This window comes from Salminus brasiliensis, chromosome 23 (genome assembly GCF_030463535.1).
Source record: "Salminus brasiliensis chromosome 23, fSalBra1.hap2, whole genome shotgun sequence".
Classification (NCBI taxonomy): Eukaryota; Metazoa; Chordata; class Actinopteri; order Characiformes; family Bryconidae; genus Salminus; species Salminus brasiliensis.
This window is the reverse complement of record NC_132900.1, coordinates 7,363,931-7,388,810: the sequence shown is the minus strand read 5'-3', so window position 1 is coordinate 7,388,810 and position 24,880 is coordinate 7,363,931. Positions and strand designations below refer to the sequence as shown.

At 41.1% G+C, this 24,880-nt stretch overlaps 1 protein-coding gene across 1 annotated transcript; it reads left to right on the top strand.

The window, feature by feature from the left end:
• Nucleotides 1-1,333: 1,333 nt before the first annotated feature.
• Nucleotides 1,334-24,660, top strand: ap1m1 (adaptor related protein complex 1 subunit mu 1). The gene is made up of 12 exons (XM_072669095.1): nt 1,334-1,526; nt 3,341-3,497; nt 4,410-4,477; nt 4,687-4,817; nt 6,210-6,357; nt 7,462-7,588; nt 8,579-8,721; nt 9,659-9,730; nt 9,828-9,986; nt 10,153-10,278; nt 20,867-20,942; nt 22,305-24,660. Exons 1-12 carry the CDS (start codon nt 1,485-1,487, stop codon nt 22,325-22,327), a joined length of 1,272 nt encoding a protein of 423 aa, XP_072525196.1. The 5' UTR covers nt 1,334-1,484; the 3' UTR covers nt 22,328-24,660.
• The last annotated feature ends 220 nt before the right edge of the window (nt 24,661-24,880 follow it).

Sequence of the window (24,880 nt, the reverse complement as noted above, 5' to 3'; positions counted from 1 at the left end):
GGCCTAATATTGAGTAGGTCCTCCCTATGCCACCACAACGGATATGACCATTTGAGGCATGGCCTCCACAAGATGCCTCAAGGCACCCTGTGGTATCTGGCACCAAGACATTAGCAGCAGATCCTGCAAGTCCTGTAAATTGTGAGGTGGGGCCTACATGGATTGCATCAGTTAGCCTTGGGTGCCCATGAGATGGTTTCTTTCTTGAAGCAGTTTTTGGTAGGAAAGGGCAACTATGATCACTGCATACCAAGAAAGACCCCAGAAGACCTGTCTTTTGGGGATGGTTTGGCCCTCCTGTCAACTAGCCATCACAATCTAGTTCATCACCTCCAGGAATACCTGTTCCCTTGCTAATACCAAGCTAAAATACCTAAGGTTGCCACCCGTCCCGTAAAATACAGAATCGTCCATTATTTGGCACTTAAATGTTGTGTCCCGTATTGAAGCAAGTTTGTTCCATAAATGTCCAATACATACATGAGTGGGAAGAGGCACATCCTTGGCTGGACAGCATCAGTGGAGACGATTACAAGCCAAATTGTAAAAGGGGCATAGCTTATTTTAGTAGACCACTGTGGTTTGATTGATTGTTTAGGATGTTGAGTTTTTAAAGTCGAATGAATGACCTAATATTCAGTAGTATAGTAAATATTATATATGGTAAAGGTGCACGTATTTGTCACTGTACTATGCACAGCGAAATGTGTCCTCTGCATTTAACCAATATGTGGTAGTGAACACACACACACACACACTAGTGAACTAGGGGTAGTGAGTACCCACACACCCCGAGCGGTGGGCAGCCAACTCCAGCTCCCGGGAGCAGAGAGGGTAAAGGGCCTTGCTCAAGGGCCCAACAGTGGCAGCTTGCTGAGCCCGGGAATCGAACCCACAACCCTGTTATCGATATCCCAGAGCCCATATATATATATATATATGGCCATTTAAATAACAAATCATACTAATGGAATAATAGTCAGTAAATAAATACATTAGTACAGAGAAAACGTTTATTCTTTAATATATGCACACATTTCTTACATTAAACATGTTTGTAGTGAGGCCTGGGTGGTCACGGCCCAGAGGAGCTGTGGTGGGCGTCCCTTATTTTCATTTCTGAAAGGTGGCAACCATAAATAAACCCCACATCTAGCTAGATAGATGCCACTGTAGATGATTATCAGTGTGTGTGTATTCATATTATGGCTGATCGGTGTAAATGAAGTTAGCTAGCACTAGCTAGCTAGCTAACGAAGTTAACCAGCGCTGCTTGCTGGTCGCTACCTCCCCCACGCTGGTAGGGGGCAGCACTGCTTTTCTTCCTAAGACCGGGTACACCGGTGGCCCAAAAATCCCAACATTTGGTATTTCAGAGATTTCCAGCATCTCCAGCCGATGCCGTCGATGTGTTGACGTGTTGTATGTCTCAGGAGTGGCAGCAGTTGGATCGCTGGAGCTGAACATCAGCGAGCAGAGCCATCATGTCGGCGAGCGCGGTTTATGTGTTGGATCTGAAAGGCAAGGTGAGATAACGGAACAGAGCTAGCCCTGACTCACACCCTCACAGCCAGGACGAGACCGGCGTCGCTGGCGTCTCCGTGTGTGTTTTACTGCTGGCATTTTGCAGACGTCTGATATAAGTTAGAAATCTGTGTTTTAATGAGGTAAAAGAAATTAGCTAGCGTAACGGTCCCTGTAACGGTCCCTGTAACGGTCCCCGGCCGGCTAGCGGCGCTGGCTGGCTGGCTAGCTGACTTCCCTTCCTTCAGTTTCGTGCGAGATTTCCTCAAATAAATCCGACTTTGAAGGCTTTTACCTTGTCTTACATTCCCATGAACGCTTTAATGCTTCAATAATCCAACATATTAATTTTTATTTATGTGATTTTAGAGCTGGCTAGTGGTTCTTACTCCCTGCCTTAGTAACTAGCTAGCTAACGTTACACCTCACCAGGTCAGGATCAGGAGCAGGACCAGGACCAGGACCAGGGCCTCTGTGAGTCGGTTCTTGACCAGGTTCCTTGGTCCCTGGTTCTTCTTTTAGTAGCTAATGCCATGTCAGATCATCCAGATTTTGTTCTGCCTGTTGATGAAAGTGCAGAAGCTGTACTTTTCAGACCCAGATTAGTCTCATGAGAATCCCACATTCAGAAGTTATTAAAGCTCTGGATCACTAAAAACATCCAGTTTGCCTTCAGACCTATAACCTGATCCCCTTTACCCCAAATGTAGCCACCATCTAAACAAGTAGTGGAAGTCTGGGCAACCTAGGATCTTTTCCAGTGGCCTTGGCTTCTGTTATATTCGGCCTCAGAACTGAAGGAGCAAACATGGGACACCAAGCATTCGTTTATGGAGGGAAAACGGGAAAGTCTGTGTAACTGTGGGCTTTCTCTTTTAAATATGCAGTAAGTACAGTACTGTCAACGTGGAAAAATATATGTACATTAAACAGTACACTAGAACAAATGGGTGATTTTGTGGAGTCACTCCTAAATTGTGGTTTTTGTGACTTTGGGGGCTTATGCTGTCAGAGAAAGACCCCTCAGACAGTAAAATATAATTTTAAGAACTTCTGTTTACCTGAGCCAAGTTGTCACTTCAATCTTGAGGCATTTAAAAACTCCTATGAGGGTCAAAAGCGTGTGTGGTTATAACTCTAGTAGTTAATAACAAGGTAAAGTCCTGTTTAGTCCAGAAATACGCTGCTAGATGTAGTTTAAAGGCCTTGAATTTGAACCTGAAGCCCCTTTTGGTTGAGATGGAGGTTGGTATAGTGTAGGGGATAACAACACTGCCCTCTATTTGGCAGTCTTGGGTTCGATTCCGTGCCGAAGGAAAGATCACCTTGCTATACGAGCAAGAGTGCTTGGAGCTTAACGCTGCCTTTACCTTCCTCTGTAACATAATCTCCTAAATCCTTTGTGAATGTAAATGTTTGGCCACGCCTTCATATGTCTGTGTTGAAGGCTTTCAGCTGGGCTTGCTGATGTAGGCCGTTTTGATCAACTCTGATAGCCTGTGAAAGGCGACTGTAGTTACTCTGTATTGTGTTTCATAGCTGTGCGTACTGCTGACCTAGTAAATCAAGGTCAGTGTTGTTGCTCAGGCTCTGGACTGCACTGCACTGCACTGGACTGGACTGACCAAAGCAGGATTGTGAGTCTTATGAGAGCCGAAACTTTTTGTGCAATTTCTTTCCTTTGGTGACTGACTTTCAGATTAGAAAGCACCTCAAATTCCCAAAGAAATTGACCCTGGTGGCCCTAATCCTTAGTAGGCCTTCTACTTCTAGGTTTTTATTAGTGACCTCACTGTGTGTCCTGTGTTTTCTGTAGGTCCTCATCTGCCGCAACTACCGTGGCGATGTGGACATGTCTGAGATCGAGCACTTCATGACCCTGCTGATGGATAAGGAAGAGGAGGGGACTCTCTCTCCCATCCTGGCCCATGGAGGAGTGCGCTTCATGTGGATCAAACACAACAACCTCTACCGTATCCTTTCTGAAATGAGCTTCTAGCGCTACCTCATCGAATCACTGAATGTCAGCACATTCCACTACTAGTGTTAGATTCTCCTGTTATATTGTAAACCCTGTCAGTTTCTTTTGGGGGGGATTTTATTAAAGTGTATTGGGATAATATATATATATATCCCAATACACTTTAATCAGCACATTAAATAGTTAAAAAGAAAAAAAAAAAGTAAGTGCCATTAAAAGTGTGTCTAAGTATAGTGAGGTATGCAGTTTGGGATGTATGCATGTAATTTGGCTCCATCTTTACCAATTATTATTTAAAATATTTTTTTTTCTGGGTATTTAAAGGGCTTGTCATATTTACCGTCCACTTTTAAGCAGATTCACTGATTTATTTGCCCAGTAATTAACACAAATAATTGCCCCAGAGCACCTTAATGCTGACTGTTGGCTGCATTTTCTCCCTAGGGGCAGAGGTAGCTCTGCAGTTAGAGCACCGGACTATTAATGACAGGGTTGTGGGTTCGATACCCAGGCTCAGCAAGCTGCCACTGTTGGGCCCTTGAGCAAGGCCCATCACCCTCTCTGCTCCCTGGGCACCGCAGCAATAGCTAGTGTTACCTAACTAGTGTGTCTTTATCTTGACTATTTAGTTCTTACAATCCAGTCTCACGGACCTACGTGACAATTCAGCTCCCAGCTGCTTTAAATAACTACAGTCAAATCTGTTGCTGTTTGTCGATCACTCCTGTGTAAGACTGAATGAGCTATGATTTCCTTACTTGCGTGCATGCGTCAAAAAAAAACACTGACAAAAGAACCTGTTCTAGTTTTTGGTGGATCATTATAGATCACTGCTAACAAAGATCTAGTTACTGCTTTTGCTTTCAGAAGGATTTTGTGGTTTACCTTAACGTGTGGCCATTAGTTGTTGCTACATCTAAGAAGAATGCCTGTGTTTCCTTGGTTTTCTCCTTCTTGTACAAAATTGTGCAGGTATGTTTGCTTTAAGTTGGATCATTTAAATGTAATCTTGTAAGAAAACACATCTCTTCACTTTAAATCTCCACTGAAACTCATTTCTACATGTGTCGCCTAATAGCCAGTGTTGGTAATTTGTTGGGTGACTGCTATAAACACTCCTTGTCATAATTTTTGTAATAAAGCATTAGGTCTAAACTCCTAAATGTTGCTTGTGTTGCCAGGTGTTCTCTGAGTACTTTAAGGAGCTGGAGGAGGAGAGCATCAGAGATAACTTTGTCATCATTTACGAACTGCTGGATGAGCTGATGGACTTTGGCTACCCACAAACAACAGACAGCAAGATCCTGCAGGAGTCAGTATCCATATGTTCATCAGATATCTTTAATGAGTAGTTTGGTTAATCAAATGTCAGCCCTTTTTTCCCTTCATCCAAAATGTGATCAATCAGCTAAGACTGTTGGTTGTGATTTGGTTCGTGAGACTTGCACTGGAGCTATGAGGTTAACCATGTAATAGTACCATGTAATAGTAGTAGAAGTAGAGTTGGGCGATGGTTCTTATAAATTTAATATAAATCTATTCAGATACTCTCCCATACTGAATATATATATATATATATATATATATATATATATATATATATATATATATATATATATAATTATTATTATTATTATTATTTATTTTATTTTTTTTAATTCAACATCTGCTGAACTTCATCTAATTAAACCAGTCTAATTACACTGTTAGTAATGAAACCTGCAGCTGATCAGTGTTTATTAAGTACGAACAGTATCCTCAATATGCTTAGAAAGGCTTTTTTTTTTTTTATCAAAATGTATCATGATATGATAAAATATCGTCATATTGCCCAGCTCTAAATAGAACCATATTCCCATCTGATTAGCACTGTAAAAACTGCACCCCTGAGTTATCACACACTCACCTTGCATCCCAACGATGTCATTTCTGAAACTGAATTACATAGAGATGGAAAGATCGATCTACTGTGTATCTGCGTTAATAATTTAGCCGATCCTGAGAGCAGCTCAGATCATATAATCAACACCACAAGTAAAGACCCCGCCCTTGCTCTGCATTTGCGATTGGCTGATTGTGCTGAAAGGTGATGAGTATTGGCCCCAAAAACACTGATCCGTCCATCTCTAGAATTACACCAAGGTGCATTGAAACTTCTCTTGTGGTTTGTGGTGGCCCAGCACCTTGCTAAGACACGTTATGTTGTTTTTTATTTTTATTTTTAGAATATGCCCCATCTGTGTGATGTACTTCATATATAACAGCCATACAGTGTCAGAAACCACATAAGCTAGTCTGCTTGAGATTACTTAATGAGGTTTGAGGCAAGTGAAAATGTGTCAAGTGTGACGCTAGCAGTTTTAACTGTGGTAAATGGTGGGGTCATGCTTCTATTGTTTGTTGGCTAAGTTAGCCTTGGTTAGTTTGGTACATTTGGAGTGGGGTGGGGTGGGGGGGCGACTGTGTAAATTTGACTTAATCATGTGGAGCATGTCTGCCAGTTGACTGTATAAAGAAATTAGATAACAGTAGAAATAAGTGGTGTTATTAGTTCAGCTGATTTACAGCTGTACTTGCTATAGGCCTCCAGACTTAGTTGCTCTTGTCTAAGTCAGCAAAAGCAGTGTCTTATTTTGGCCACTTGTGCGTAGATGGTTTTGGACGTTATGGTTATTTTATGTTCTCTCTGGGTGTCTTCCTTCAGATACATCACACAAGAAGGTCACAAGTTGGACACAGGCGCCCCACGTCCCCCCGCCACGGTGACCAACGCTGTGTCCTGGAGGTCAGAGGGTATAAAGTACAGGAAGAACGAGGTTTTCCTGGACGTCATTGAGTCGGTCAACCTCCTGGTAGGAGCGCTGTTTTTAGAAAACCGTCTCAGTCTAAACAACTACAGAAATCCATTACAACAAAGAGGATGCTGTTGTTTTTGTAGTGAGAGGAGAAAAGTAAACTGTGTGAAGCTTGCAGAGGTTTTGTTATTGTGCACCGGGCCAAGTGGTCACAGCTGTGCTCCGTTGTCAGTTGCATGTATTGGCTGAATGTCCTCACGCAGTTGATTTTTGTTGTTGTTCAATGTAGATGTATAACGGCTTAGAGTTGCAGTTTTGATGACGGACTCTTAAGTAAATTTCAGGCATGCACCCTTTGCCTTTTAAATGTTTGAGGAGATTCGGCTTTTATGCTTGCTTCAATAAATGAGCAGTGATTAAATGTTTAATAGAGAAATTATTAGATCTTGTAATTTAACACGGCAAATGTGACAGACTTTGAGATCATGTCAGGGTTCCCATTCTTCCTGGAAAATCTGAAATTGGACATTTAGAGACTATATATAGAGAAAATATTCGTAACATCCTGAAATTGCGGAGCCAGAAGGTAACGCAGACACGGGAGCACCCTGAAACGCTAGCGTCCATCTGCTCCACCGTCTACAAACCCGAGTGATCGCTTGCAAGCAGCGAGACGATGGCTCTGGTGGCATCTCCGTATACTACAATACCCTGTGTCCGTGAACCCCTGGACCTACAACCTTTTCTAAGGGGAAACATTAATTAGCCAAAGCTATACTAAACAGATGAGTTTTCAGCCTAGATTTAAAGACTGAGACGTTCTGATCTAAGATCAGAATCTCAGACCAGAATCAGAAATATTTTATTGATTCCAGAAGGGAAATTGCAGATCCTCACCTCATCAGCTGTCTAATTGAATTCAGTTAACTCTACCTGATCCCAGATCAGCGTTCTTACTCTGAGATGTTTGATAAATATAAGCCATTGCATGTATCGAAGTCATGGAAAAAAATGTCTCAGAAATGTCCTGGAACATGTGTTCCTAAAAAGTGGGAACCCTGTTTATGTCTTTGCTGTGATTGGGACGAATGCCTTCCAGTACGTCCGTTAACAGAACGCTACACAATTAAAGCGGTTCTGCTCTGTCTTTGTTCTCCTTAGGTCAGTGCGAACGGAAATGTCCTGCGCAGTGAGATTGTGGGCTCCATTAAAATGCGAGTGTTCCTCTCGGGCATGCCTGAGCTGCGCCTGGGCCTCAACGACAAGGTCCTGTTTGAAAACACTGGACGTAAGTTCACTTCACCCTTCAAGTTTTCTTCTTTACTGGTGGAAGCCTTGCGTAGAGTATGGACAGTTTTTGTACAAACTACCACACATGTTTGATGAACATGCTTAGTGCATTATTGTTGCTTATCCAGGTGGGTTTTGCTGGAAGAGGTTGTGTAATGTAAGATCTCAGGGATTTGACAGGCTAACTTATACTGGATAAAGTGTCTCTGGAATTTCATAGATGGCCTGAAATGACAAGTCATGGCCAGGATCACATTTTTAGGTACAGTGCTGAAGAACCATAACACTATTAGTTGTTGGCAGGTTTAGTTTAGTTAATCTAAGTGATTTGAATCTAACGAGATTAATTAATAAATACCACTACTACTAATACTTTATTTATATTGCACTTTTCAGACATAAGCTGTATGTCCAAATGTTTGTGGACACTCCTTCTAATGAATGCATTAAACTGTGCTGCAAATGCACATATGTATAGCTTGTTCAGTCCCTGTAGAGAAGTATTGCCAGTAGAATAGGTCTCTCTGGAGCAGGTAATTAAGTACCTGTTAGGAACCATTCCTAATGCCAGGCGTGGGCTAGAGGGTTATAAATACCCCCAGCATTGCTGTAGAGTAGCTGTCTTCAACTGTCTTCTCTGAAATGGTGGTGCTCCATTCAGTACTTTGAGGTGAGGTAATGATCATCCAACATGTTGACCTCGCTAAATCTAGTAGAAAGCCTTACCTGGACAGTAAAAACTCCAACTACTCCAACAACTAAATAGTGAAAATACTCCAGCCCTCCAGGTTATTGATCCAGGACCAGTCCCTGCAACTCTTATGCTAATTAGTGGCAAATATGTTTCCATCATAGCGAGTTAAGGTTGTGTATGAGCTTTTGAAAAAGTATTTTTTGCCTATTATATATATATATATATATATATATATATATATATATATATATATATATATATATATATATAAAAGCACATTGTTGCCATTTGCAGGGGGGAAGAGCAAGTCTGTGGAGCTGGAGGATGTGAAGTTCCATCAGTGTGTGCGTCTGTCCCGCTTTGAGAACGACCGCACCATCTCCTTCATCCCTCCGGACGGAGAGTTTGAGCTCATGTCTTACCGCCTCAACACACATGTGTGTATCCCTACAGAATCGCACACCGACCCTGTCCTTCATACATGTGTCAGCATGCTGTGTTGAGGCAAAACACACATATTGTTGCTGTATCAGTATGTGGGCTGTTGTGTGCTAGTAACCACAGCTCATGTGTTATCAAGCTTTCCAATCAGATCAGATTTGCTTGACTCTCACTTCTCTTCCCACATCCTACTATCTCAAAATACACTCAGAGCTACATTGTGAGCTTTGCTCTTTGGGTCTTATCAGAGCTGGGGCCCAGCTGATGTGGACGATTTACCATTACCATTTTAGGAAGATACAAATTTGGATAACCAATTAAGTTTATATTTAATAATATAATCATTCCTATAATCAATAATTGTCCATTTCAGAAACAGAACATTTATTCAGTTTAAAATCTTAAATACCTCAGGTTACCAATGGGCTCAGCCCCTCATAATGTTTTATGTTTGTTTATTTTTGTTAAAGTTTTAAACTTATTCAGTACTCAACACCCTAAACTCGCTCTGTACCAGTTATACTTGTATACTAAATCTTAGGTTTGGCCTTTGGGTCATCACTGGCACTATCAAAACAAGGCATTAATTATTAGTCTGTTATTGGTGATTTTTTTTCACTAATGCTGACAAAGCTGTGGGTTGTCAGCATTGGCCAGTACAGTCATTTGGACCTAATCATGATTCTCACGAATGGCCAATTTAACAGTTATTTATTTGTTTGCAAGGTTTATCTACTTTTATTTATTAGCATTATGTGCAGTTATGCTGCACTACACATATGGCTATCACCATTGTTCTCTGTGTGATTGCATCTTTATATACCTCATTGTTCTATGTCCTATAGTGTACTAGCTATAGTGTTCTAAAAGTCTATGTGCACTCCTCCTTCAGAACACTCGCACTCGCTGATGGTGATTTACTGTGCTTTTCAGGTGAAGCCACTGATCTGGATTGAGTCTGTGATTGAGAAGCATTCACACAGCAGAATCGAGTACATGATAAAGGTCAGAACTTATTATTTAAGTCATGCTTAAAATGTAGTAGCCATCCAGGTTCTTCTATCTGGTTTAACCCAGGTTTTTTTTCCCCTCTCTCTCTCAGGCCAAATCGCAGTTCAAGCGAAGATCTACAGCCAATAACGTGGAGATCCACATCCCTGTGCCCACGGATGCAGACTCTCCCAAGTTTAAGACCACTGTGGGCAGTGTGAAGTGGGTACCAGAGAACAGCGAGATTGTCTGGTCAATCAAATCTTTTCCCGTGAGTGTTTGTGCATGCATACATTCACTCACTCACACTCATGTAATACAGACTCATAAGATGGGGGATTTCTTGGATTGTTACAATTGATCCTCAACAGTTATAATATCTGTCTTAAAAAGAGATTAACTTTTTTGATTCACTTTCTTTTCTCTTTGTTCATCAGGGTGGTAAGGAGTATCTGATGAGAGCTCACTTCGGCCTGCCCAGCGTGGAAGCAGAGGATAAAGAAGGAAAGCCACCCATCAGTGTCAAGTTTGAGATCCCCTACTTCACCACCTCTGGAATACAGGTTTGTTTGTGTGTGTTTTCTGAAAGTCTGTTTAGCCATCGCTAGAGGGCTTGTTTTTCCTTTATCTGACAAAAGAGGGCACCAGAGTCTTTCCTCTGACCCTGCCTAGTAGGGGGACCACTATAGCACAGAAAGAATGAAATGAGACTGGGGTGATTTAATGTTGATCATCGCTAGATGGCAGTGTTTACCCAATGCTGTTCTCAACCATATGCCTTTTGTGCTTTAGTGCACCTGATGACCAGGCGTCATCTGAAGCATTTAAATAGTCCCTTGCTCCTAAATGGAACAACTGCCTGAGCTATACAGAGACCGTAACAGTAGTTATAGAATAATGCACTGTGGACAGCTGTGTGAACCAAAGATGGAGCTCTAAATTGCAAATACATGTTTTGGTAAGCAGTTATGTCTATGTAGGATGCCTCTATCACTGTGGCAGCATCTACAGTTGAAAAAATAGATATATTGGCTCATTCTAAGGCCTTTTAACCTGTAACTCCAGCCCACTTTGGTTAAACAAATGCTATTTGTTTTTGTACCTGATACCGTTGTACCTGGGGCCTAGTGCAATCCCTGGAGCATTCACAGCAACATGACAGTACAGTGCTCTCCGATTCTGCTCAGCAGGCCCTGTGTGCTCTGTCTGTATGTCTGTGTGTGTTTATACAGCCGAGCCAAGTGTGTGCTCTGCCAGGCTTCAGAAAATTACACCACTGTGAAATTGTCTAGTTTGGGAACATGTTTGAACTCCCTGTTAAAGGACTCCTCCACTGCAGCGGCAGTTCAGATCATCTTGGATCCTTAGTTCACTGCCTTCAGGGAATTTACACCCACTGCCTTATCCAATTTAGCTTCGTCTCTGCACAGCATTTTTGTTTTTTAGTTTTTGGGCCCAAAAGGTGCTTGTGCCTAAGGCCTTTGTGTTTCAGAAGGTTGCAGTCTGGTGGACAGTAGCATAAGGAGTGTAGTTTGTTATATCTGAGATTTGAATATCCTCCCTTGACCTTCCTTGACCACGGTCTGGACCAAAGGCCCAAAAGAGGGGTTCTCCATCTGCATTAAAGAAAATTGCATGATAAGCATGTTCTTTTGCCAGGTAGGCTAGTCTTGAGTACTGGGCTTGAAGGAATGGCATAATATTGGCAGTATAGTGGAACCCAATCGACCTGTGACTTTCTAGGAAAGGCGACCTGCCAAATTTGACATGCACCCTTCTACAAACCAGTCAGTCTCGTGTATTGGGAGACTTGGGTGGTGGGACGTAGGTACACTATCTGGACACCTACACAGTATATCTGCAGGTGCTTTTCTGACATCCCAGTGGTGGTGGCGACTTGTATGCACTATACACCTCATCGCTCGGCGACCCCACTCTGTAACTTTCCACTTTTCAATAATTCCACTCACGGCTGATGGTGGAGTATCACCAACTGACTTGTTATAAAAGTGGCATCCTATTGCATACAGAACCACGCTGGAATTCCGTCAGCTTTTTAGAACCACGTGTTCTTACACTAATGTGTGTAAAGGCAGACTGCATGGTTAGGTGCTTAATTTGATATACCTGTGGCAGTGGGACTGACCGAAACACCCAAGTTCTTTAGTGCGCTCCCTAAGCAGCAATGTGAAACTAAAACTAACTGAATGAGATGTATACAATGCAACAAAAACATGAACCTTGGTTCAGATTTTGGTCCGGAAAAGGTGTGAAAACGCCCTTAGTTTCACTTCATTTCAAAGTAGTGTCTTTACTGCCCATTACACTGTGTTTCTCCTGTGTGTTGTTACACCAAAATTATATGATACATTTGTAGATTGAAGCTTAAAAAGCTAGAAACCTCAGCACCCAGTTTGCTTTAGCTTTCAAAAAAGCTGCTCTGTAATGTCTGTAATGTTAATACAGGTGGTCATTTCAGCAGATTGGAAGGGTGGGGTAGATGTTTTCTATTGCATCGTGAAAAAAAAGCCCTGAATGCACCACCACCATTCAAAGTGTGAGGAAACTGTAGAATGCGTAATGGTTTGCTTAGTAAATTTACCAAAAATAGGTAATCAGTTGTAAAAAGAATGAACCTGTTACAGGCCATTCTAATGATTTTATCAGTTGCTAGTTCTCTGGGTAAACTCTCTTGATGTCTCGATGTAAGAGAATGACTGATAAATTAGAAAGTACTTGTCTTTACAAGCTCTCTCAAATTCAGGCTTTTCTATAAGCTAGAGTCTGGATGGCACATGATCACAGGTTGTGGGTATGAGCTGATTGAACTCTGTTGGTCTAGCCGCAGGTGACAACTGCTTAAGCAAACACGCAACAAGAGATGAGAGATGAGAAAAGCCATACTGCTGGCACTTGACCAATAATACACTTTCTCTCCTTCTGTTACATTTATCTAATCTAATTTATTCTAATAGTTCATCTTGTAATTCGTTGTAATTCCAATGTTTAATTTATTTTTACAAATTGTGATTGTGATGTGTTTAGATGTGTTATTTTATGGAGATTATTGTATAATTTTCATTTTTTGGAGCAGATTTACAGTTTTGAATGATGAATATTCCATATACCTGAAGCACATGTATTCAGAATAACTTTTCATTTTGAAAGTAGAGACTTTCAGAGCGTTGATAACCTTTCTGAACCATGAAAAAGTTTGACATTTGCATATCATATCTGCAAAATTGTAACTTTACAGGAGGAAGAAATATATTTCAAATAATTTTAGGACATTTCTATTGGTCCTTTCATCATTCAGTTTTGAAACTATATAAAGAACAACTGCCAGATTGTGTTAAAACTGCAAAAATGGAGATAGAAATCTGCATATTGTCGCTAAGTGTCAAGAAATGGTTCATCCTATAAATTCATCCTTATCATTGTTGGCATCCAGAACTAATCCATTTAGTCTTTGTTTTAAATGGGTGGCTATTGAATTGTCCACAAATTACAAAGCGACAGTCATCGGGGGTCCAAGCACTCCGAGCCATTATAGAGCCAGTACAAATACAAACGATGAGCAAAGGCCTGTTTATAATAGATGGAGACGCTCAAAAGATTTTGTACAAGTTGATGATCTGATCTTGGTGTGGTAAGCGATAAAAAGTCGCTATAGCAAAAAAACAGTACATGACTTGTGTTTGCAGTTCAATGCACTTAAATTTTCTAATCAAAATCCCTCCGATTTCCTCCTAGAAATAATTGGTTGGCCTCTGGACTGAAATTAGTTTCTGAACTTGTCACCTTCTACACGGCGCACAGCTTCCAGGCTGATTGGCCTGTTGCAAATGCTGATGTCGTAATAATGATTAACAAGCAGTACTACAACATATTTGTGTGTGTGTGTGTGTGTGTGTGTGTGTGTGTGTGTGTGTGTGTGTGTGTGTGTGTGTGTGTGGGGGGGGGGGGGGGGGGTTCTGAACATGATGTCTGAATAGAGGGACAGCATTGAAGAAGACTGGTGTATGAAAGCTGCCATCGTTGATTGTAAGGATGGATGTGTGTGTGTGTGTGTGTTGCTGGAAGTTTGGCTGAACTCTGTTTGCCCTGGCTCGCACTATAGAGTTCTGTACCATCGTCTTAAAGGAGCCATCCGAGCTGCTGCTGCTGCTGATCTTCCTCCACCAATACAATTAGTGCTGATTTTATATGATTTTGAAAGGGAATGAATGAATTGGGGAACCAGAGGAGATTTCCTCTCTTTTGTGGACCAAGTTGTATTAAGCATCCCACACGGAACTAAAAGTCACCAAACCTCTCTCTTAACTCGATTTGCCCCCCTCAATGATCAGGATTATGAGGGGAAAAAATCTGTCATTTGTCAAATCTAATTAAGCAGTTAACTTATGTGAAATTTCCTCTTCCTAATTTTTTCCAATCTTCATTTATTGCTGTTTTCCTCTTTAGCTCCGCAGCTGCCTGTTGTTCTGATCTGCTTTGTTTTCTCCTTACAATTTTTACTTTGGGACTGCAAAACACTGCGTCCTCGTGTAAAATGATAGATTTTAAAGTGATAGTTTTATCAAAGTCACAAAATCTAATTTCTGCAATTTACACCTTTTAACAGATATATTTTTGTCTAAGCTGTCTTTATTCTGTAGTTTTAGCCTGTAGCCATTGTGCCAATGTGCCAGTGCACAATTTAACAGTAATGGAAGCTTGTGGCAGTCAATTAGCATCATGCACACTACTTATCTATATAACAAACAGTTGTTAAATAATCTTATTGGCATTGTAAGACATACTGTTGGCTATAAAATGGACCAGTATGGATGGTATTTAGATTTGTATACAGCTGCTGCTCTTTGGCTATGCAGTGCATTCTTTCGTTGACATTCATTGGGACAGCGGTACTTTAATCGTTGGCGGACCGTAAAAGACTCCAAAGGTGACTAAAAGCCTAGAATTAAGACTAAATATTCAATTAAACACCGGAGTAATCTCGGACACCTGTAAAGCACTCTACCGTTTTTGTTCTGAACTGATGTTGAACCGCCTTAACTGCTACTGAGAGCTTAACAGCATACAAATTGCGACAAGTGGCAATCACCGGGGTCCAAGCACAGCATGTCATTATGGAGCCATTTAAAAAGACCTCTGTTTCCAACAGATTAAGCATCTCAAAAGAAGATTTTGTACACACTTGTTGTTTTGACCTATGGTTAGCAAAAGGTAACCCTTTATTAACAAAAGATACAATACAGCAGAGTGGTATTGCAGTTATACCTGCATTGTAGATGCAGAATGCATTCAGATTTCCTCCTAGCAATGATGCCTTGAAATGGTTAAGGGCTGTGTATGGTGGTGGGGGGGTGGTGGAAACAAACAAAAGCAAAACACTGTAATTTGCAAGTTCTTTAGCTAAAACAAACCTTTATTAGTGCACTGTGAAACTGTACAGTATTACAATACACATTTAAACTTGGGGCAGCACAATATATTGTTTCAGCATTGACGTGTGCAATGTGAACTTTCCCGGAGATCTACTAGGGCTGGTCAATATATTGTAAATATCAATATATTTGAAACTGTTTTATACAAGATATAAAAAACTAATATCAAATCTGCTAAACAGGTGTGTATTTTGTGTGTATTTATTCCAGAAAAAGAATAGAAAAAGAATGTGCAGGGGTCATTTCTTTGGAAATGGTTTGGTTTCCGGAGGGATGACACACTCTGAGTACAGTCTTGTGCAAATTATGCCATAGAAACCTCACAATTAAAGGAGCAGCATGACTGGTTTATTTCACCATCTCAAACAACATAATCCAGTGTAGTTTGCTGAGTCTACGAAATGCCACAAAGAGTGCAATCGTCTTGGGTCTTTGTCCAAAAAAAATAAATAAAAATAACACTGTTAGATATTTACTATTTAAATGTCCAGCATGCTGTGTGTTTGTTTTTAAAAGTAAACACTAATACTTTTAACCATTTTATCGAATCATATATTGCAAATACTCTTATTGGCCTTATTGAGAGAATGTTTTTTAGTCATATCGCCCAGCCCTAACTTGAGGCAGATTATATCTGCACAGTATCATTCATTTTACAGTAGTATTTAATACAGAGAGCAGTATGTTGGTTTTTAAAATTATTATTATTATTATTATTATTATTATTATTTTAAATAAAACAAGTGCATACTTTTTGGTTTATTGTGTATATATGAACATGAATAAAAATAGTAATAAAAATACATATATATATATATATATATTTTTTTATTTTTTTTTAATTTTTTTTTTATGTTTGTTGCAATAATTATTGCATCAATTAAAAAGAAAGTCTGTATGATCCCAAACATTACATTATAGAGGGAACTGTAGATAACCATATGTCACGCATTGTCTGGGAACACAGGCAAATCTATCTGAGAGTGTTTTAGGCAGCTGTGTGGTGATTCAGCTGTTGGTGTAATCGGGATCCTCCATTACCTGTTACTAGTTCACCTTATAGGTTCAGTACAAATCTGAGGGATCAAACTTCAGACACAAAGCATGTCTAGGTTGATGGACTGTGCTTGAGGTCAGGGACATCAGTTTAATGCGGCTCGTAAAGGTCTTTTGTGGGCTTGTTGTCGGGGCCTGTAGAACAGGGCCACATTGTGAACTGCCTTTCTGGTCACATGCTTTACCTTGTGTGTTCCACACACTCTGGCAGGTTCATCAGGGTCGTCATGGCAGCCGTCTCCAGGCTGAACTTGCTGACTGCCCTGTTCCCGTGAGAGTGGAATGGGATGAAACCTCAGGGATGCTTTGATAACCCTTCCACACACTCGCGCTCCCCTCTTGCTCTCCCTGTCACTCGCTCGCTCACTCTTTTGCTTGCTCTCTCTCCTGTGGTCAGCATGTCTGTCTGTCTGCCCTCTCTCTGTCCCGGCCTTTGCCGCGCCCGCCCGCCTATGAGCCGCCGGAGAGCTCCTGAGGCGGCATTCTCCTGGCCAGCCACTAAACCAGCGACCGGGCGTCAAGGCCCCAGCCTTTTTGGCCTTGAAGTGGTGCGAGATAGTGAGTCCCGCCTGGGGTTGGAGCTCAGGCCACAGGCCCTGGACGGCCTGGTCAGGGGAGACTGATTGGCGCTGGTGTCTGACATGCCCAGGGACCTTTACTGGTGCCCTCGTCTGGCCCACGAATACACACACAAATACACACTGGTATGTGAATAGCCGTTGGCTATGGACCTGATGTTTTTTTTTGTGTGTGTTTTATAGATGACCGTGGGATTTTTTTTTTTTTTTTTTTTTTAATTATTTTTTAACCCCCCCTTTCTCTTTTCTGAGGGACAGACTTTTACAACTCCTTTTGAATACAAATACACACTCCCACATACAGAGTGGGATGCATCATGTTAAGGCACTGACTTTAGACCTGATTTTTTATTTTTTTCTTCTCCCAAACTTTACTATATTTAACCTGCTTTCTCTGCGGGCGTGCGATTGCAGGTTAAATCTTTATGGGTGGTATTTTACTGATCCTGTAACAACAGCGCAAGGCGCCATAGGTCTCAAATTTGTGATACCGCTTTAAGCAATTGACAAGGCTCAGCTACCGATCGGTCTTGCTGACGAGGGTGGACGGGCCAAAAATGAGCTAAATGTCACTTTCTCTCTCACACCGAGACGTCACCCCTAGCAGCTAATCAGTCTCCAGGGCTAAGACTGGCTTTCGATTAGAGACCTGTAATTTTCATGCCGTCACTGAAAAACGCAATGGGTTTTTAAACATGCATTTTAAGATTCAACATCTTAATTGCTTTTTCATGCACTAGACTGCGGTTCAAGCTCCACCACTAAAACACCAGGGCTTCTTGATTGCTCTCGCCAGATGTTACAAGATGCCATGCTGAGGTCCACATCTCATGCTTTTTCTCAGTCACATTAAAAACCTTTTACATTTTTTTTAAATATTCATATATACAGTGATGTAAATGAACAAGAGCTTTCAGTATGTTAATAATTTGTTGTTTTTGTTCTTGTTTCATGCCTAACAAGATTATTGCTAAAAGCAGCTCAAATTAAAAAGCCATTTAAAGCCATGTTTTTAAATGCAGAACTGGGATAAACTTAATACTAATAAACTTTATTTATTAGTATGTTTGACAGTCTGTTAGTCCCATAAGCTGTGTATTGATTTGTATTGATTTTTCTGTTTGATTTTTAGTTTGCGAATCTGTATTTCTCCCTTGTAGAGGTGGACGATACAGCAGAAAAATCATCATGATATGAAAATGAGTATTGTGAGATTTTTCTGCTGCATGTTTTTGCTTGCAGTTTTGCCAAATCTGCCATTATTTGTGCATTCACAATGACATGAAAATGTCATGACACACAGATTGAATGCACAAATAGTGGCAAATTTGTCAAAACTGCAAGCAGTGGTAATTGGGTACCGATGATCTGATCCACGGTGTTATGATACAGTTATGCTCCTAAAAGCATATTTTGTATCATAATGATAATAAAACATTTCATATTGCACAAACTTCACTACCACACAATATAATTATTTTGAAAAAAGGCAGTTGGGAGAAATTACAAGATATTTTCTATTATAGTAAGTAAGTAGACATGTAATTTGGATTAATGTCCCTCATGATGAATTATTAGTTGATAATTACGTGATGTATGCTAGTTTTAACCCAATTTACAATGCTGTGATTTCCTCTTTCACATTTTGCTTGGAAGTAATACTCCTCACTACTGTGGACTATGAATATTGTCCATTAATGGTGCCTAGTGGATAATACTACACAGATTTGACTCGTGTTAAGCAGTTCTTGTGAGTGTTATCCTGTCCACTTCTCCAAGTTGCAGTTAGCAGCATGCTGAACCCCCAGTAGCAAGAAGAGCAGCACAACCTTTCCTTTTACAGTCAGTGGAGCATCACAATGCTTTGCAGCTGTAATTGTAAGGTAAAAATGTTAGTGTTTATGGTGAACAGTGTTTCTTTAAGTCCAGCAGACTAGCATTGGCTACCAGCGTGCTGTTTAAGACCTTTTCTCATGTGCCTTTTAACAGTGTTTGCTGTTTTTACAGGTTTCTTGCACTGCAGACATTGATTTATTGAGTCTAGTGTTTGAGCCGTCACCTAAATAGCCTTAACCCACTAGCCGTGCACAAGCAGCCCGAGGAGAACACGCTGACTCAGCAGCCGTGTTCTTCAGTGCTGAGGTGGAGATTTACAAGCACAGGCTTTTGGGAGTGTGTATGTGTGTGTGTATGACTAGACTGTATGTCTGTGACCGTTGGGACAGTGACAGTCTGGCGGTCTGTCTCCGGACTGCGAGCATGCTCTGTAGGCCACAACGTCTACGAGGACATGCCGCCCTAATGAGAGACCTGTGCACCGTAAACACACACACATGCCTTGCCAAAGCCACCTTCAGGGCTACACACGGTGTCCCTTAGCTTGTCTTGTGTGGCGAATTCCAGTAAAGCCAGACTTGATCCTCTGGAGTCTAATTGACAGTAGACCTCATGACTATTTCTTGTAACCCCAGCACCAAATTGGCCCAGAACTGCAAGACCTGACTGGAGCCATGACCCAAACACGGCCTGCTGAGAACCTAGGAGACCTTAATGCTACGTTCGCGTACGCTCTGGCCCAAAAGGCCGTGAAGAGAAAGCTGCATTTAGATATTTGGAGTTGTCTCGTCACCCTGCCAGCCCGCGGGTAGGTCCGAAAGGGAGGCCTGTTAAAATTTAAAATAGTGTCCCGTTGCACCCAAGGGTGGCACAGCTCCGACCCACTCAACTCCACACACGGCCGGCCCGAAATAGTCGCCAGAGTGTCTCCGCGGAGGTGGCTCTCCAGGGTTCTCCTCCAGTTTTGATTGGAAATAGTCCTGAGAGAGGTCATTTTTAAGCTTTGCTTTTTTAGCCCTGTATTGATGCGTACTGAGAAAAGGGTTCACATTCTTAGAAAGACGCTGTTGCTATTTTGCCCGTACAGGCGCTATTTTGGACCTTGGGACTGGGAGGTTGTTGTTTGTCCTTGAGGAGAATACAGAAACTGCTCTACAGATGACAGGGCTTTTAATGCTAGCATGCATGTAGTTTGGGAGGACGCTAAAAACTTCTCCTGATCCACCAAATGCCCTTTAAATGCCTGCTCCACTCTTGACCCAGGATTTGCTCCAAGATTGATGTTTGTCAGCTCCTCCACGGCTCCATGTTGCCTTTTCAGCGTATTTTTCCCCTTATTGGCCCAATTGTGCAAACACTCCAGTGATGCAACGCATGGTTGGAAGGGTACTGTGCGTGTCTCAATATCTCCCTACAGAGAAAAAGGTGCCATTTCCTCAATCTCACTTCTTCAAACACTTCCTCTGCTCGAATACAGTTGTACTACTTTCCCAGGCTCTTGTGCCAGTGTTACTACAGACGCCCCCCCCTTCCACCCCCCCCAGTGCATATTGCCATATGGCAATTACTATATTGGTATATTTTGTGATGTGTACATATTTTGACATCTCTCAAATACCTTGTATCTCCAGTTTTTGCTGGTTTTCTTTTTGACGGTTGAGTGTGGAGGATGTTCTTCATAATATGTCAACATATCATTAAGAATAGATCAATAGAAACGATCCAAAATTGGTAATTGGACTTGGAATACAATCTTTTTCACTCCCATAGAAAGTTGAGAAGGTATTTTTTTTCCTTCTGTAAAGTTGCCATTTTGGAAATACAAGGTTTTACCAGGAATTTATCAAAACAGCCTCAATCCTTAAGTGGTCCGGATAATGTGACATGCATTTTGTAGTTGATTTAGAGTTTTGGGTGTCTTTAACGTCAGCACTGCAAATGCCCACGTTGACACAATGCACTGTGCATCAGTGCGTCATTTAAAATGTTTGGAAATTGTAACTTTTATTAATCCAGCTTGTGTTAATTCCAACTACCGAATGTGTTTTATTTTAAACATTGTCTTTTTTTGTATATATATATATTTTTTAATGTGTGTTGCAATGAATGCTAGCCGGGTGCTCAGAGTCTGTGCCAATGAATGTCTGTCAAAATTGTAGCCAAATGTAGGTCTTGAATGTAACTGAAATATTGTAATGCCTTTGTTAATTCAAATGGTCTGTGTGCAACAGGTGCGCTATCTGAAGATCATTGAGAAGAGTGGATACCAGGCACTTCCATGGGTACGATACATCACCCAGAATGGAGGTAAGCAGAATTGCATCCCTCAGGCTCTCGTGCTCTCGCACTTTCTCTTGCTCTCTCGCTTTCTCTTTCTCGCATGCTCTTGTGCTCTCGCACTCTGGCATGCTCACTCTCTCCCTCTGCACGCTAAAGATGAAAGATTAGATAACAGTACTGCCTCTGTGTCACATTCCTAATAGAGCAAAATGTGTAGATCAATTGTAAACTCTGTGAAATACACAGGGAGAAATTATGCTTACTCCACACACACACACACACACACACACACACACACACACTCTCGCACCCTCCCCTGCGTGTACCACTTCTCATACTCTACTTTCTCTGGCTCCATATTTGTCATTGTTTTTCAGAGTGTTGCAGGTATTGGGCAACAATTAGGCAATTTGGTAAAAGTCAAATGCTAGATAGTAGATGTAATATTTCTGTGAAAAGAGGATGTTTCAGACAGAGGTGTATATATTTATAAATGTAACCCCTGCAGAGGTGCTATGGGGAGAACGTTTAGGAAGATGGGGTAAGAGCCTGAAGTACACTCTGTACTTCTTGCATTTTACAGGATGTTCTTTGTTAACATTTTGAGTATTTAATTTAGAAATAAGTCAGGTTTTTGGTTTGTGAAAAATATTCCAGTGGGTTATTTATCCAGGAATGTTTTAGGTCTGTCCATAAAGAAAGTCAAGCATCTTTTTAGTATTTCTAAATATTTAATAATGGTACAGATTTAATTTTTTTTTTTTTTAAATACAGCACAAATGTCAAAAAAATCTTGCAGGGAGAGGGGGAAAAAATCACTGAACTTTTAATGCAACTTAATATTTATTAATGAGATATATTAATAGCTAACCTAAATACTGTGTTTTTACTATGTGTATTGGTCCTTGTAGTTTTGTTTTTGTATGTGTGTATTATCTATGCTGCTAGATGCCAGAATTTCCTTCAGGATCAATAAAGTATCTAGCTAGCTATCTTGTCAAACTCTCCAGCTTTCTGTGTAATATAACAATAATGACCCACAGTCATTTTTGACGTTGTGGATTAATCTGTGTAACACGTCTAACTACATATATAATAAACAGTCTAATAGATATTCTTCAGGACTTTGAGGCAGGAGTGGTGTTCTGCAGTTTGTTTTCCCCACCTTTGTTCACCATCTCTCATATCCTGCATTGAACCCAGTATCATCAGGTTATCTTGTCTCCAAACCCAGTCTTATTCTGTGTTGGGCTCTTGGACGGCTGGGCGGAAAAGCTCTCTCAGCTGTCACAATTAACTTTTTAAACCACCCCCCTCCCCCTCCCCGATTTCCTGCTGTTCGGAGCACTTTAATTAAACATGGCTCATTTCCTTGTTTCTTTGTTGCAGACTATCAACTCCGGACCCAGTAGTCAAACTTCAGCCTGTCTCCAGCAGTCTGTGGGCCTGGAACTCTCTCTCTCTCTCTCTCTCTCTCTCTCTCTCTCTCTCTCTCTCTCTCTCTCTTTTTCACTTACTCTTTTGCTCAGACTCTCACTGTCTCACTGTCTCTCTGTCTGTCTGTCTGTCTGTCTGTGCTGCTCTGTGGACTCTGAGGTAGTGGTGTCTCTGCAGAGTTTGATGGGGAAACAAGTGGAAAGATGAGGCCTGCATATTCCATTATGGCACCCATAAGCTGTCAGGAGAAAATATACCATTCTTAAAGTGATAGTGCAGCACACTTCAGCGCTCTTCAACCTCCTCTCCATCTGCTGTGCCTGTACTGTATGAAGGAAAGGCCGGGGGGGTTTAATGAAACACCTGCTACTTTTGTACATTTTTGTAAGTACAGTGAAACCCACACAATATATTAAAAGTTCCCCAGACAAAAAATTAAACAGTCACATTGCGTGTTTATGATGGTATAAACTTCAGGATTGGGCTATAAATACCTGCAGGGTGTGCAGGATTCATAGACTGAGAAGAGGTCTTAATGATTGGCTAAGAAAAAGAGTGATTGCATTTGGATGTGCCAGAGGCCGTGCTGTGAAAGAAGCAGCTGAATTTGCAGGTATATTGAAGCATACGGTCATGTGGGTCTACCAGCAGTGCCAGAAATCCCAGTCTACTGGAAGTTCTTGTCTTGTTGAATGCCGTTGTTACTACAGCCTTAAACATGTGAGGTGACTGTTTTTTATACTGTCCGGTGGTGCTATTTAAGTGTCCATTGCGATTGGCCATACGCTTCAGATCCAGCAGATGGAGATCAGGATGCATGTGCTGCTGTATTCTTTTAATCCTCTTTTTCAGCGTTTCCATTTTGATTTAATATGCATTACATTTTGACTGTCTGCATCCATACAGTTGAAGTAATTCTCTTTTTCAAAAAGATAAGGCGTTTTACACTATAAATAAAGGTGCTCAAAGTGTTCTTTGATTGATGCCATAGAAGAAACACTTTCGGGTCCATAAAGAAACATATTTTAGCGTGAAGGACCTTTAAACTGGGAAGGAGCCCTTGCATCCACTTTAAAAGGGTCTTCATATACAAACTGTTCTTTATGCAACATAAAATGATTCTTCTACTGCATCACTTAAAGAGCTTTTTTGTAGCACCTTTATTTTTAAGTGTATATGGTGGTCCTAGTTCCAGTGTAGTTGATATCAGTGTGTTCATATTTTGGGCACAGCCTCTGAACTACCCCTAACCACTGCAGGCATCTGCGCATCTCAGAGCAGTTGGGATGCAGACTCTGTTTCCATGGACCATCAGTGTCTTTCTCTGTATGTGAGTCAGCAGGTCATCGTCCATTTATGTTCAGCACGAGAAAGGCTGTTCTTAAGGTAACGTCATTCAAAATGCAGTGTAGTTCAAAACAATCCAGTAACCCAGACACCATCCGTATCAGCTTAGTGTGAGGAGCGGCAGGGCGTAGCACGTATTAGCAGTTCCGCGCACAGTTTTCAGGACTGGGTACGCGTCTGGCTGCTTGCCAGGAGTTACCATATACTGGGAATACGCGTCAGATGCACAGGGCCAGTATTGCAGTTTCTAAGTCAATGTAAGAGCGATCCGTTAGCACTTTGAGAAATGTTGAAAATCCAATAGTCTCACAGTTACAGCTCATGTGCTTGTAGGTCAGCTATATATTTGCACACATTACAAGTCAATCATCTTTTTTTTGTTTGTTTTTTTCCCTTAGTGATGTGTATTTATCACTGATTGCTTATGATGGTTATAACTGTGTTTATTAGGTATTTTTCAATTTCAAGTATTTTCAGTTTTCAGTATTACAGGGTGGACTTTGTTGTTTTTGTTTTTTTGTTGTTTTTTTTTGTTCGGAGGGGTTCACGGTCCCACCACCATGTTTACCACGGAGCTGGACAATGCCATTACACGTAAAGAAGCGAACGGGTGCTTGCTGCCATGGAAACGAAAGGAACTGACGGTGTGCCATGTCAAACTGTAGGATTTGTCATTAATTTAGGTTCTTTTCTTTCTTCTCCTGCATAGCTCTTCTTACAAATTAGCGGCGCAAGTTATCTGTATATGTATGCCTCCATTGTGCCGCACACGTTTGAGCTGAGAATGCAGTTGCTCCTGTCATATCCACAAACAAAAAGTTTCATCAGAGCCTAGACAGAGCATGCTCTCTACAGTTGGCAGATCAATTGAAATGTGATGCATAGATACATTCTCCTGTACTTTTCTCTGAAATGTAATGTCTGTAGTTCTAAACCAACATAAAACTCTTTTCACTATAAATCATGACTAATTGTGTTTTTTTACGCCACTAGTGTTTTACTTTTGTAAAGACCGCTCTGCATTTAAAAAAGGCATGCAATAAAAAGACACACTGGATGCTTCTTCATAGTAACAATGCGTAGAAAATTTGGGATCTCTCGATGCTAAAACTTGATGTGTATTAAGGCAATGTGGAACAGACAAGGTATTCATTTCATTTTAATAACTACAGCCTGTAAAT

What these genes read in the sequence shown, in the direction of transcription:
- ap1m1 (XM_072669095.1), top strand. Translation starts at nt 1,485, where the DNA reads ATGTCGGCGAGCGCGGTTTATGTGTTGGATCTGAAAGGCAAG. An exon ending in TTGAGTCGGTCAACCTCCTG is followed by an intron (nt 6,358 to 7,461) that starts GTAGGAGCGCTG and finishes TGTTCTCCTTAG; the next exon opens with GTCAGTGCGAACGGAAATGT. An exon ending in GAATCGAGTACATGATAAAG is followed by an intron (nt 9,731 to 9,827) that starts GTCAGAACTTAT and finishes TCTCTCTCTCAG; the next exon opens with GCCAAATCGCAGTTCAAGCG.